General features: G+C 53.8%; 1 protein-coding gene across 1 annotated transcript in view; it reads right to left on the bottom strand.

Moving 5' to 3' along the window:
* Positions 1-12,231, bottom strand: part of LOC136005931 (hydrocephalus-inducing protein-like) — a gene marked incomplete at its 5' end in the record, with an annotated part of 46,691 nt that overhangs the window by 22,127 nt on the left and 12,333 nt on the right. Inside the window, 9 exons of the mRNA XM_065663821.1 lie at positions 274-512; positions 3,331-3,483; positions 4,854-5,018; positions 5,609-5,612; positions 6,885-6,985; positions 7,568-7,803; positions 9,180-9,240; positions 10,664-10,882; positions 11,251-11,369. Coding sequence (XP_065519893.1) covers positions 274-512; positions 3,331-3,483; positions 4,854-5,018; positions 5,609-5,612; positions 6,885-6,985; positions 7,568-7,803; positions 9,180-9,240; positions 10,664-10,882; positions 11,251-11,369 — 1,297 coding nt within the window. The remainder of the gene's footprint in view (positions 1-273; positions 513-3,330; positions 3,484-4,853; positions 5,019-5,608; positions 5,613-6,884; positions 6,986-7,567; positions 7,804-9,179; positions 9,241-10,663; positions 10,883-11,250; positions 11,370-12,231) is intronic.

Below are 12,231 nucleotides of genomic sequence, written 5' to 3'. Positions count from 1 at the left end.
TGCTCTCTTCCTCCAAATCTTTGTTTGATAAAGTGAGGAGACAAATGGATTATGACTAAAGACAATTCAGCAACAACTTAGCAACTGCTCTCCAGCTCGGTGGCTTTCAGAGTACCTACTGACTTGCAGATGGCCATAAAATGTTTCCAAAGGAAGCCCTGTGGCTTCAGGGAAGCAGAGCCAGGACTGTGAGCACTGAAGAAGCTTGAGGGACTGCAGCAGAACTCCTCCTTGCTGAGCCCATGGGGAAGTGGGAGCTGAGAGATTCCCTACCTGAAGCAGGGCGCCAGGTTGAGCTCCGGGCCAAAGGGTTTGTCAATGACAATCGTGGTGCCAACGCCAACAGCCTGGACGGGGATGACGTAGGCACGACTGTTCTCAATGAACAGCACCACCTCGTCCTTGAATTGCTCCGTGTCATCCAAGTTTGCAGTGACAGCCAGAGACACCTCGGCCTTGGCAGGGATCACTCCCTGACTGGGTCCAACGGTCCAGCACGAGTCTGCACCAGCCTGGAAGACAAACAACACTCATTTAGGACGGAAACCACGGACCTGGCTGCCACCAGCCAAGGCCTGCCCAGGCAACACGTTCACACCGAGCCAGTGGGTGTGAAGATTCCACTGACATTCATGTACAGCTTCTCTGGCTCGTGCTGACACAGGGCAGCTCGCTTGGAAAGGAGCCCTGAGAGCTCCGCTCCAAACGTGAATCTGAGAGTCTGCTCCCTGACAAAGCTCATTTATCAAAGCTTGGCAACAAGCCCGCCAGAAAATTGTACCCCAGAAACTATTCCTGAGGAATGAGGATGGGGGTCTCGACGGAGCCAGACCTTCAACTCCCTGGCGTGACCCAGCACAGCCCTGCTGGGCCCGCCCAGGCCAACAGCCCACGCCAACAGCCCAGGCCAGGGGAGGACGATTTGCATCCTCTCCTCATTCTTTCAGTCAGCATCTGCTCTGGCTCCAAGGGGCAGCACCGTGCACTGCTGAACAGGAGACCTGCCAGGGCCACAAGGCTCTGCCGAGACACACTCCCTTGGGTTTCTAGGTCAGCTTCTGCCTGCCCCCAATCCAGCCTGTGTCTCAGAGACAAGAAACCTCTTGGAGCCACGCTACAAAATGCCCCCACTTTCAAGACAAATACCCAACCTCTGATAACATCTCTGCTACTTGCTTATCCTTGAGTGCGCCGCAAAATGATGCCGTAGCTGCATGCACTGCATGCACAAAGACAGTGGCTATTTCTGACCCTATAGCAGCTTCTTGTACTATTGGGCATCAGAGCTCCTGAGTAACCAGTAAGGGCTGGGATCCACCACTTCAGAAGTTCACCACGATAATCAGAATCTTATCCCAGCACAGACGTCCATCGTGAATGAAAGCTTCCACAATCTGGTTACAATGGACACCAGTGTGCAGCTGACGGATGGAGGGAGGGAAGGAGAGAGGGAGGAAGGGACGGATAGCTGCCCCAAGGGATGACTGAGGAGACACCACAATCAGCTCTCTTGAATCTGTTTACAGATGAGTCACTGAAGTGATCTGGTCACTCTGGCCTTGCACAAGTGGCAGAGGAAGCAGAACTCCACGTTACAAATGCACCTGCACTTGATCAAGCCGTAGCTCTAGCGAGAGCCGTAGCTCTAACAACAGCATTCCCATTCCCGTAGCTCTAACAACAGCATTCCCATTCTCAGTCAGGCTGAGTCACTGTCCTCGTAGGGCTGCTCATGAAGGGGAAATAAACCCCGTCCTGCACCAGCTGGCTGCAGAGCCTTGTCCCAGGTGGTTCAGCATTCCCGGTGGGGGGGACCCTCTGTTCTTCATTTCAAAGCTGCTCCTTATCCACACAAACAGCCAGTGGCAGGAAACAGCCCAAAAGCACCCCGAGCCCTGCAGGAGGCGGAGATCAGAGCCTGAGGCTGGCTACATGCTCCCGCCAACAACCGGCCTCCTCCTGCCTCCTCAGCATCAGCATCTCCTCAGCACAAGCACGGGGACCACTGTGGTTTAGCCTCTGCCCCGAGCACCGTCAACGGGATGTTTTACGGGATCAAGGGGCAGAGCTTGTCTCCATTTGTGCTCCCTGTCCACAGCTCACCCCTCCATGATCGCATCTGCCCTCCCTGCCAGGCTGGGGAGGCCAGGGACACCACTCTGCGCATCGCGGCTCTCCAGGGCACGGCTACGGCTTGCCCAGCTGCTGCCAAGCGCAACATTTAAGAACCAAACTGCTCCTGCTTTGCCTTTGGGAAAAGCTCTCAGCTTGCTTCTAGAAGCACAGCTGTCTTGAAGACTTCTAACCCTCTGTAATTCAGTTGCCAATAGGCACAGCGCAACAGGACATGTTTGCTTTCCCCTGACGAGCAGAGTAACAATTGCTTTGCTTACCAGCAAGTAAGAAAGGGCACTGAAGGAGGCAGCTGCTGAGGGCACTGGGGTGCTTGCTCTTTGCAGAGGTCAAAAGCAGATTTTTATGGTGCGGACAAAGCAAGCTGCCTGCGAATCCCCCACTTTGAGGTTCTATTTAACCCCCAAACGCCTGGAAAAGCAGCAGGAGGGAAATTCAGCCCCCTCCTCCTTGCCCAGGGGGCTGAGCCTGTGCTCTCACACCCTGCTGGATGCCTCATGCGCAGACACAACCAAGTCCCCAGCCACAGGCCTGCGTGAAGCGGCTCCAGAACTTCAACAACCCAGCCTGCAGAAGAACAAACCTCCTCTCAAGCCCCTCACAGACGCCCCTCCGGTGGGGAGCACCCCCCAGACCCAGCACACGAGCCCTTCCTGGCTGCATCAGCCCCTGTCAGAAGACCCCACAACCTCCTTCTGCTCCGCAGCCTGTTCCACCCTGCCGCCTCCAGGAATTAAACAGCCTCTTTCTGCAGCCACATGCTCTACAATGTTACAGAGCACACAGGCTCTGCAGGTACACAACCCTTACAAGTCTGCTTCTGGGCAACAACCCAGCTGGTTTGACCCCCGAGGAGGTGTGAAACCCACTTCACCCTAAGCGCCTTGAGGACAGACCTCTCAGTTCCAAAAACAAAGACTCTCACAGCTAAACGCCTTCCACAAAATAAAGGGAGAACTTGCAGAAATGAACTCCTTTCTGCTCAAACATCTCTGCAAACTCTGTTTTACTGACGGGTGCCCCAGCTACAAGTGCCCCCGGAGCCAGGCTCCTCTTGCTGCACTCGGATGGAACATCTGGCTTTCTCTCTCAGACACATCTCAGTGACGTGGAAATGTTGCATAGAAATAAGTGCTCCAGTCACAGGCTGCTATGGGCCACTCACTTGCTCTGGAAAACAGCCCCAGCGACACTTACCATCTTTGCCGAGAAGGATGCGGGGATGACAGACTGATTGGAGAGGTGAAGGGTCCGGGAAGCATCTTGTAGAACTTGGATGCTGCCAAAATTTATCTCACTTGGGTGCACGTGGACAACTGGTCCTTCTCCAGTGCTCAATAAATGGATTTCCTGCTCCAGGAGGCAGGCAGGAAAGAGAAAAAAACAACAGGGAAGGTTTAGAATGACTGGACAGCTCTAAGGGGGCTCGTAGGCTGAGGGAATTCTGACTGTTTGAAGCTGTCAGGGTTGTGAGGCTGAAACAGGAAGGCTGGAGCAAAGGTGGCACCTGGAGTGGTCCCTGCGGATCTGAAAGCCACAAGATCCCATTATGAGGGGATACAGAACCCCCATCTCCCACGCATGCTTTTCACACCTCCTCCATGCTGTCAGCTCTCCTTCCGCTACTCTGCGCCTACGCCTGCTCCTTGTACTGCTCCATCATGCCATAAACCACCCTCCCTGACTGCTGCGGCTGCACAGCCACACTGCACAGGAACTTCTTCAACCTTCCCAAAGCTTCTCCTGTGAAAACCAGTAGAGGCTGGAAGCAAAGCTCTTCTCAGCAGAGATCATGCAAGTTAGTTGCCTCTCATTTGTGCTTGTGTGCATTCCTGGTATTACTTCTTTATTGCACCAAGACATTCATTATTAATTGCATCATTCGAGCAGTATTTTTTTCTGCTGACAGCCTGAGACCCAAAAGTTTGTTCCTGCAGAAGGGGCACAAACTAGCGGAGGAGGAATGTGGATCCTTTTGCTAAACCCCCTTCTCACATCACTAAAACCAATGAGAATTTATCCAGTCTGGCGGGATTTCCCCAGCTCCAAACACCCCAAGCCTTAACCAGGCTTGTAGAGCCTGAAGAAGGGAGGGCTCTGGGGAGACCTTAAAGCACCTTCCAGTGCCTAAAGGGGCCAACAAGAAACCTTGAGAGGGGCTTTGGATAAGGGCCTGTGGGGACAGAACAGGGAAGGATGGCTCTAAATTGACGGGGGGGGGGGTGGTGATCAATATGGGATCCTGGGAAGAAGCTCTTCCCTGTGAGGGGTGGTGAGGCTCTGGCACAGGTTGCCAAGAGGAGCTATGGCTGGCACAGGCTGCCCAGAGGAGCTATGGCTGCCCCATCCGTGGCACTGTTCAAGGCCAGCTTGGATGTGGCTACCAGCTCCCGAAGCTGCACTCAAGCCATAAGGCAGACCTAGAGGAAATGACACCCAGAAACTCCCATTTGTGCAGGCAACACCCAGCCAGGTTTTGACCAGCATTTGCGGGCTGCGAGCAGCAGCCGAGCACGAGCGCAGCGCCTTGAGGATGGATTGACCGGGTACAGGGTCACTCAGTCCCATGTCTTCTCCAGGCATTAGTGTTGCTTATGCCACGAATGCCTTCTTTCCTTGTAGACAACAGCCATAGATCATTTTCCCTGGAAGAACCCCTGTACGCTCTACATCCCACCAAGATGAGAGGCACAAAGGCACACGTCTGCCCCAGCACTCACCAGTGGGGATTCTTTACTCCCAAACACCGCAACACGTGCAACGGTGTCCTGCTTTCCCGTCACCTGGACTTCCAGTGTGAACGGGATCTCCACCGAGCTCTGAGGCTGGATAATCCCACGGGGCTCAGGGCTGGAGTACCACACAGCAGCAGCATCCTTGTTCTCCTATAAGGGACAGAACCAAACACGGCTTCAGACTGACCTTTGAGGAAACTTTCAACTCTTTAACATCTACCACAACGCCAACTCACACACGTGTCTAAAAATGCCTAGGAGAAAGCAGAAAGGCACAACTCAAGATGCAAGACATGTATGGGTTCAGCATCCCGAGGGGGGCCAACAGCTGCTGCCTCCACAACCCCCCGTCCCGTGCTGGCAGCCTCCTTGCAGCAGCTTTTCACAACCCTACAAGTTCTCCCGCATTGAAAGCATCCCGAAGACTTGAATATAATCTGCTTCCTGGAGAGTTTAAGCTGCTTCCTGGAGTTGATATTCAGGTAGCTTCCTGTTCCCAGCAAACCTTTAGGGTTGAATACGAACCAGCAACATCTTAACCAAACCCGTTTTTTCCCTAACAAACCCCTAGGTGACATTGGAGGCAGGAGGCGGATGCGATGCCAAACCTGAGGAAGAGCCCAGTAGCAGCCTGGAAGGTTGCTGTCGTTCACAAGGGTCAGCATCTGCTGGTAAGGGACTTTGAGAGAGCATCGTCCAAAGGTCAGAGCCGGGTGGAGCACTCGCAGCGGGGGAATTACACATCTAGGCAGAGAGATGAGCAAAAGGGAATTAGATTCTGACACAGCGTTGCTTACTTGTTTACTTCTCAATGAGCACCAAATGGAGCACGACCCATTTGTCACCGTCAAATAGACATTTGATACGCCTACAGTGAGAAACAGCCTTCAACTTCTTTTTACCCAACAACCTCTTGCAAAAGAGGGGCAGACCCTGAGTCTCAGCATCACAAAAGCTGCTCAGTGCCCAGGCAGAGCACGGTGCCCTGTCCCAGGTCAGCTTTGCCCCTCCTTTGCCCCAGGAGGCTCGCAAGGACCCTCTCAATGGCCCCAGCGAGGTGTGAGCTCTGAGGGAGCTTTCCCACCGAGGAGCAGCGCTCGCCAAGGCTCCAGGAACACCAGACTCCAGTGTCTCAGGGAAAACACCGCTGTGTCCCTGCCTGAAATCCAGCCCTTTACCCCAGCAACGCAGGGTGCAGGCCACCACCTGCCCTGCGCCGTGAGCGATAACCCTCTCCCAGGCCCTGTGGCTGCCTTGCTCCTTTCCCCACGGGTCCGCACGCCAGCTGCTCCCATTTGCACTTGTTCTACACAACTGCAGCCCAGGCACTGACTGCACAACTCTGCCCGGGAGAGGGAACAGCACCGGTGAAATGCATCCCTCTTGCCGTTGAACTGACGCCCACCGCAGCACAACAGGCCTGAATGTGGCTGAAGCAAGAACAACTTTGAGCTTAACTCCGAGAACATCAATGCTCAGCAGAGCCAGACGGAAGCACAAAAACCTGAGCTCACCTTCCACACCAAGGACTACTTTGTCTGTCACAAGATCTCGCCTTTACTTTTCCCTCACCAGTCCTGCCCTAAGCCCCTTGCCCGTCTGCACGGCCCCTCCTTAACTGAGGCAGACAACAGCTTGCAGCAGCTGCTTGCTGTGGCCCAAACCAGTCCTGGATTCTGGCCACAACCCAGCACAAGTCCAACACTTGCAGGAAGGAGGAGAGGCGGCCCTTTGGAAACATTACACCTCAAGCCCCCAGAGCAGGCCGATAAGGAATATAATCACAGTTTCCTGTAGGAGAAGGCCCTGGGCCGTGCCTGTGCCTGAGCACAAGTGCTGCTCATCATGGACTGCTTTCCATGCGCTGCTGTTCTCCTGTCTAGCTGGGCAGAACTAGCTCATTGAGCAATGCTCCTCGTTTGGAGCTGGAGCCAGCCAGCTCTACGCAAGGCAGCACCACTTGCTTCTGGCAGATGCATAGGGAAAGAAGAGGGGCTGCAAGGGAAGCGTTGGTACCTGGCTCTGACGGGCAGTGATAACACCTCTCTGCCAACACCATCCACATCAACCACCAGGGCCAGCTTGTATCTCTTCACGGTGTTGGAGCACAGGGTGACCTGGAAGACAAGAGCATCAAATACTTCATCACTCCCAAAACCCATCGGCCATATGCAGTGCCCTCCACATCTCCTTCCACAGCAAGGAAAGGGAGGATTTAGTAGATATGAGGAAGATGAGGTATCAGGAAGAAGTTCTTCCTTGTGCGGGGGCTGAGGCCCTGGCACCGGTTGCCCAGAGAAGCTGCGGCTGCCCCATCCCTGGCGGTGTTCAGGGCCAGTTTGGATGTGGCTTGGAGCAGCCTCGTCTGGTGGAAGGTGTCCCTGCCCATGGCAGGGGGCTGGAACTGGATGAGCTGTAAGGTCCCTTCCAACCCAAAACAGGCTAGGATTCTGTGATGTTTGCCTTTAATTCTTCTGCTGGTTCATGTGTAGAGCACAGTCTCTGGCAGTAACAGAAGTCTTTGGACAATACCTGAATTACTGAATGCGCTTTGCGTTGCCAGGGCAGATGTAGAGCCCAACACTAGTGCCCAACTCTTACTCGCAGGATGCTCAGAGCCAGCAGTGCTAAAGCCCCCTCAATGCCACCGAAGCTCCAGCTCCACCTCTGAAGCACACAGGGCTGCACTCTTCGCGTACCTGGATATCCAAGTGTCCCTTGGCGCAGATGGTCCCTGTGCAGGGCCTGATAGTAAATTCAGCTGGCTTCTTGGCACCTGGGGCTCGCTTTCTCCACGACGGACCAGTGCTGTCTGACACCTGAGCAAAACTGGTCACGCTGGGTGCTCCCGAGCCGTCCCCAGGAATGCGAAGGTTGAAGTTGAAGGGCACCGAGGAAGTGTTAGTGAGGCGGCAGCACAGGGTGCGAGGAAAGCCTGGGAAAAGGACACAACAGGAGTTTATTATCCCGTGACTCCTGGGGTGGACATCCTGCGGTGATAAAACTGCGCTTGGAGTTTGCCTCCTTTCAATGGCAATTACAGCTGATTGAGAAGCTCTATGGGGAAGTCGTCGTCAATTACAGTCCCTTTTACGCTTGTCACACAGAAATGCCACTCTGACACAAGTGTCTCTAACTGTGAGGAGCTCTCACCTCCCCCAGACCAGCACCAATTCCTTCTCAACCATGACGGTGCATCCAGAACATTTACTCTCAAAAGTCAGTCCAGAAAAGTCCCTGTGAACTCCACAAACACTCCCACAGTTTTCGAGAGATAAAAGCAGTATGTTGTCATCAAAGAGATGATCCAGGAAAGGAAAGGAAAGATGAAATTGGCAGCCACAGCATGATGCAGAGCACTCTGAAGCAGTTTCTCCAGACAGGAACCTCGGTGCATCTCCTGGTTTGGGACAATCGAGACTGAGCCTGTGGCAGCTCACGGCCCACTTCACTGGAGGCAAACCTGATGCTTGCTCAAGAACAAGCAGGACCTGTGTCTCACCCTCCCGAAGGAGTGGGGACAAACGGCCATGCTGCACACCGCCTTTCATTACCCCACAAAGGCTGACATGGCTTCAGCTTTGGTACTTGCTTTCCATAATGGAAGCCACTGACACAATCGCAGCTGATCTGGGGGGTTGAGTTCACATTTAAACTTGAGACCATCTCAGTGAGAACTCCTTTGCGAGACTGAGGTGGAGAACCAGAATCTGCATCTCAGTGGAGAAGCTCTGGGTGCACAGCCACCAGCTCTGTCAGCAGAGCTGGGCTTTTGGTGGGGAAGGAGGAGCCCATGTCTGAAGACATGGGCGCCCAATGCGGAGCTACTGCTTGGCCATGTTACCTGGGAGCTGACAACGAGTTGGCCTCACAGCACTAATTGATTTCTCACGCTAATGGTCAGGTGGGTAAATGGTGCCCTTGCCTCACCACAGCAAAATTCACCCAGGGCACCTACAACTTGCCTTCAACTCCCTTCTCCAGTTGGCCGCGGACAAGAAAGACTTTCACAGTCATTCTGTTGCTGAGGACTGGCAGATTGGGGCTGGACTGACTGTGAGGGACACCAGGGAACACTGACTTTCTACTCCCTCCGTTCTATTTGAACCATTCAATTGGCTCTGTGCCATTCTGTCTGGTTCTGTTTGATCTCATGATGGCAAAATACTGCCTAGCAGCTGGCAGTCCTGGTTTTGACATGCTGAAGGCGGCTATGGAGGAACACAAGTGACAATGCTGTCCTGGACAAGTGCTCCATCTGGGTAAGGCTCAGACCTCCCACCCTGCAGCCCAAGCCCAGGGCACACTCACCAAAGGAGACTTCACCGAAGCGGAGGGACGATACATTGAAATGAAACGCCGGCCCAGTGACACAGCCACTGTGAGGACAAAGGCAGAGGAGACATGGCCTCGGTTAAAGAGAACTGCAAAGCCTTCAGCTTTCCTTACCGTTCCGGTGGGTAAAAGCCAGCCTGAGAACCTCAGGGGGTTTCACATCAAGCCCTCACCCTCATGCTCAGCACAGCATCCAGGTGGACGGGAGGCAGCCAAAGCAAAGCGGTCAGCAGCCCATAGCTGCTTGTGGGGCTTGGGGCACAGTGTCATGCAGGGTATGCCCCCAAGTTGTTGATGGCCTGAGGAAGGACACCAAACAAGTGATGGCTGCGTGCCTCAGTTTCCCCATCTGTAATGTGTTGGACACAGGGGTGTCCCCAGTAAAGCACACTCAATGTAACTACCCTTCCCAGCCACAGCTTTCCTGCTTTGGCATTTCTTAGCTGGAACCGCTCTTCCCATGGAGTACAGGAACACCTTGCTCAGAAGATCTTGATCCACGCAATCGTTATGGGGGCAGGACTTTGAGACACGAAGCCGGGGGAGCCCCAAACATCCCTTGACAAGAGCCGCAACAGCTCAACAGAGCGGACAGTTGAATCTTGGAGGAAAATATCAGCCAACCACCAGGGCACCAGCTGACCCATCCAAGAGCAACACGTCTTAAACCACCCAACACAGAATCGTCAAATCATCTACGCTGGAAAAGACCTTTAAGATCATCAAGTCCAACTGTCACCCCAGCGCTGCCAAGCCCACCACTAATCCGTGTCACTAAGGGCCTCGTCTACACGGTTTGGGAACACTTCCAGGGATGGTGACTCCACCACTGCCCGGGGCAGCCTCTTCTAATGCCTGATCACCCTTTCGGGGAGAAACTGTTCCTAACATCAAGTCTAAATCTGCCCTGCACACACTGAGGCCGTTTCCTCTTGTCCTTTCCCTTGATACTTGGGAGAAGAGACCAGCCACCTCCTGGCTCCATCCTCCTTTCAAGTAGTTGCAGGCATAACGGAACCTGAACACACTGCATCTCCTCACCTGCCCTTAAATTCAGCAGACTTGAAGGCTCCAAACTCCAGGACTCACCAACATCCACCTGAATCACCACGTGAAGCTGCACAACACCCATTAATTTATTTCATGGTTGATGCCAACCAATGCCAGCTCTGCCTCTCAGCTCAAAATCAAGGACCACAGCAACTGGTGTGTTCAACCCAACCTATTCCATGGCTCCCTCTTGCTGACAATTCCACATCACTTGCTGCTGCGGTCGCAAGGAGTCAGCATCAAACTGGAGTCAAGGTTAGTGTGGGCTCCTAGTGTGGGGATGCCAGGATGAGAGCCAAGATCAAGACCTCAGACAAGCCTTTTCTTTCTCAATGAGGTAGGTGGGAGATGACTACCCAGAGAGAGCTACAGATGTGGCCGCCAAGCTCTTAGAACCCTCCTCACCTCACAGTCAGCGTCAGAGGCTCAGGGGATCCCTTCACATTGAACTGGAATTCCTCTGTGAACTGCCCCACGACACTGGCATTGAAGGAGATCCAGATGGCCTGATGATCAAAAGGCAAAAGCATGCCCTCCCGGGGGCCAAAGGTGAAGCAGGAGCCCAGAACTCTCTCCGGAGAGACCACGCTGAAGGGCGTCTCAGTAACTCCTCTGTTGAGCAGGAACACCTGCAGCAGCAGCGAGAAGGCAACATGGAAATACATGAGGAATCCTCTTTGCTTACAGAAGGCTCACTTCTTTTCTAGTTTAGCAATTAACATCTGTAAAAGGCAGAAGATGCTGAGCGCTGCTGCCAAATACAACAGGACGAGTTCTGCCTCGGGGTTTTTTTCCATGCAAAGCAGGGATAACTTCACACAAACAGAGCCACTCTGGGCTTATTCCCCTGACACAGAGCACTCCACTTGACCTGCAGTGCCAAGCGCCTGCTCAGCACCACCAAGTTGATTCAGACCCATCCCACAGCTCCACGAGGCTCGCTGCTGCCCGGGAGCCATCCGGATCCACCCCATGCCCTGCGCCCCGTCCTGCTCACCCTGTAGCTGTGGCTTGAGCCAACAGTCACCTCCCCGATGCTCAGCTGGTCACAGCTGAGTTGGACCTGGGGCCCGACGCCTTCCCCGCTGATGCACAGGGGCAGCCTGGTCTCACAGCCTGTGGAGGGAAATCTCTGTGAGTGCAATTCCCTCTGCTACGCGGCACTTTACAGGTTGTCTCAGTGCTGCTGCCGGTCCCTGGGCTGGATGGAACCAGCTCTAGATGCTCCAGGAGAAGACATGGGACCCATCTCGTCCCTCAGGACATGCGCCTTGTGGCTGCTTTCTCATTTCTAACCAACCCCCTGGGCCGGTGTCTCAGAGAACCACAGAATGGTTTGTGTTGGAAAGGACCTTAAGATCATCCAGTTCCAATCCCTTGCAATGGACAGGGACACCTTCCACTAGAGCAGCTTGCTTCAAGTCCCGTCCAGCCTGAACTTGAACATTGCCACGGGTGGAGCAACTTCCTTGGGCAGCCTCTTCCAGTGCCTCACCACTCTCACAGGAAAGAATTTCTTCTGTATATCTAAACTAAATCTCCCCTGTTTAAGCTCGAACCCATCAGCCCTTGTCTTATCTCTCCAGTCCCCGATGAAGGCTCTCTCTCCAGTCATGGGAAACCAGCCTTCTCACTGAGCAGATCACATAAGCCATAAATGTACTGCTAACGTGCACATCCCTTGGTGCAAAGGCAACCGAGACCTCAAGGCTTACAGCTAAACTCCAAGGTGGGTCCTTTCCCTTACATTTGCTAGAGATGACAGAGCACAAGATCTTCAGTCTGAAGGCTGCTCTCAGCCACTGAAGCAGCCTAAGGTGCCTGAATCCTGGCTCAAATTTTGGATGAGCTCTCACTGCCATCCCAGCCTACTCTGCACACAAAGTGAGCAGCACGAGAAGGAGGAGAGAGCCACGCCACAAAGACTCATCTTGGAGGTAACTGGTCTACAGGGGCCTGGTGCTCCTTCACTAAAGCT

Source organism: Lathamus discolor, chromosome Z, assembly GCF_037157495.1.
Source record: "Lathamus discolor isolate bLatDis1 chromosome Z, bLatDis1.hap1, whole genome shotgun sequence".
NCBI classification, from domain to species: domain Eukaryota; kingdom Metazoa; phylum Chordata; class Aves; order Psittaciformes; family Psittacidae; genus Lathamus; species Lathamus discolor.
This window is presented reverse-complemented; position numbering and strand designations above follow the sequence as displayed.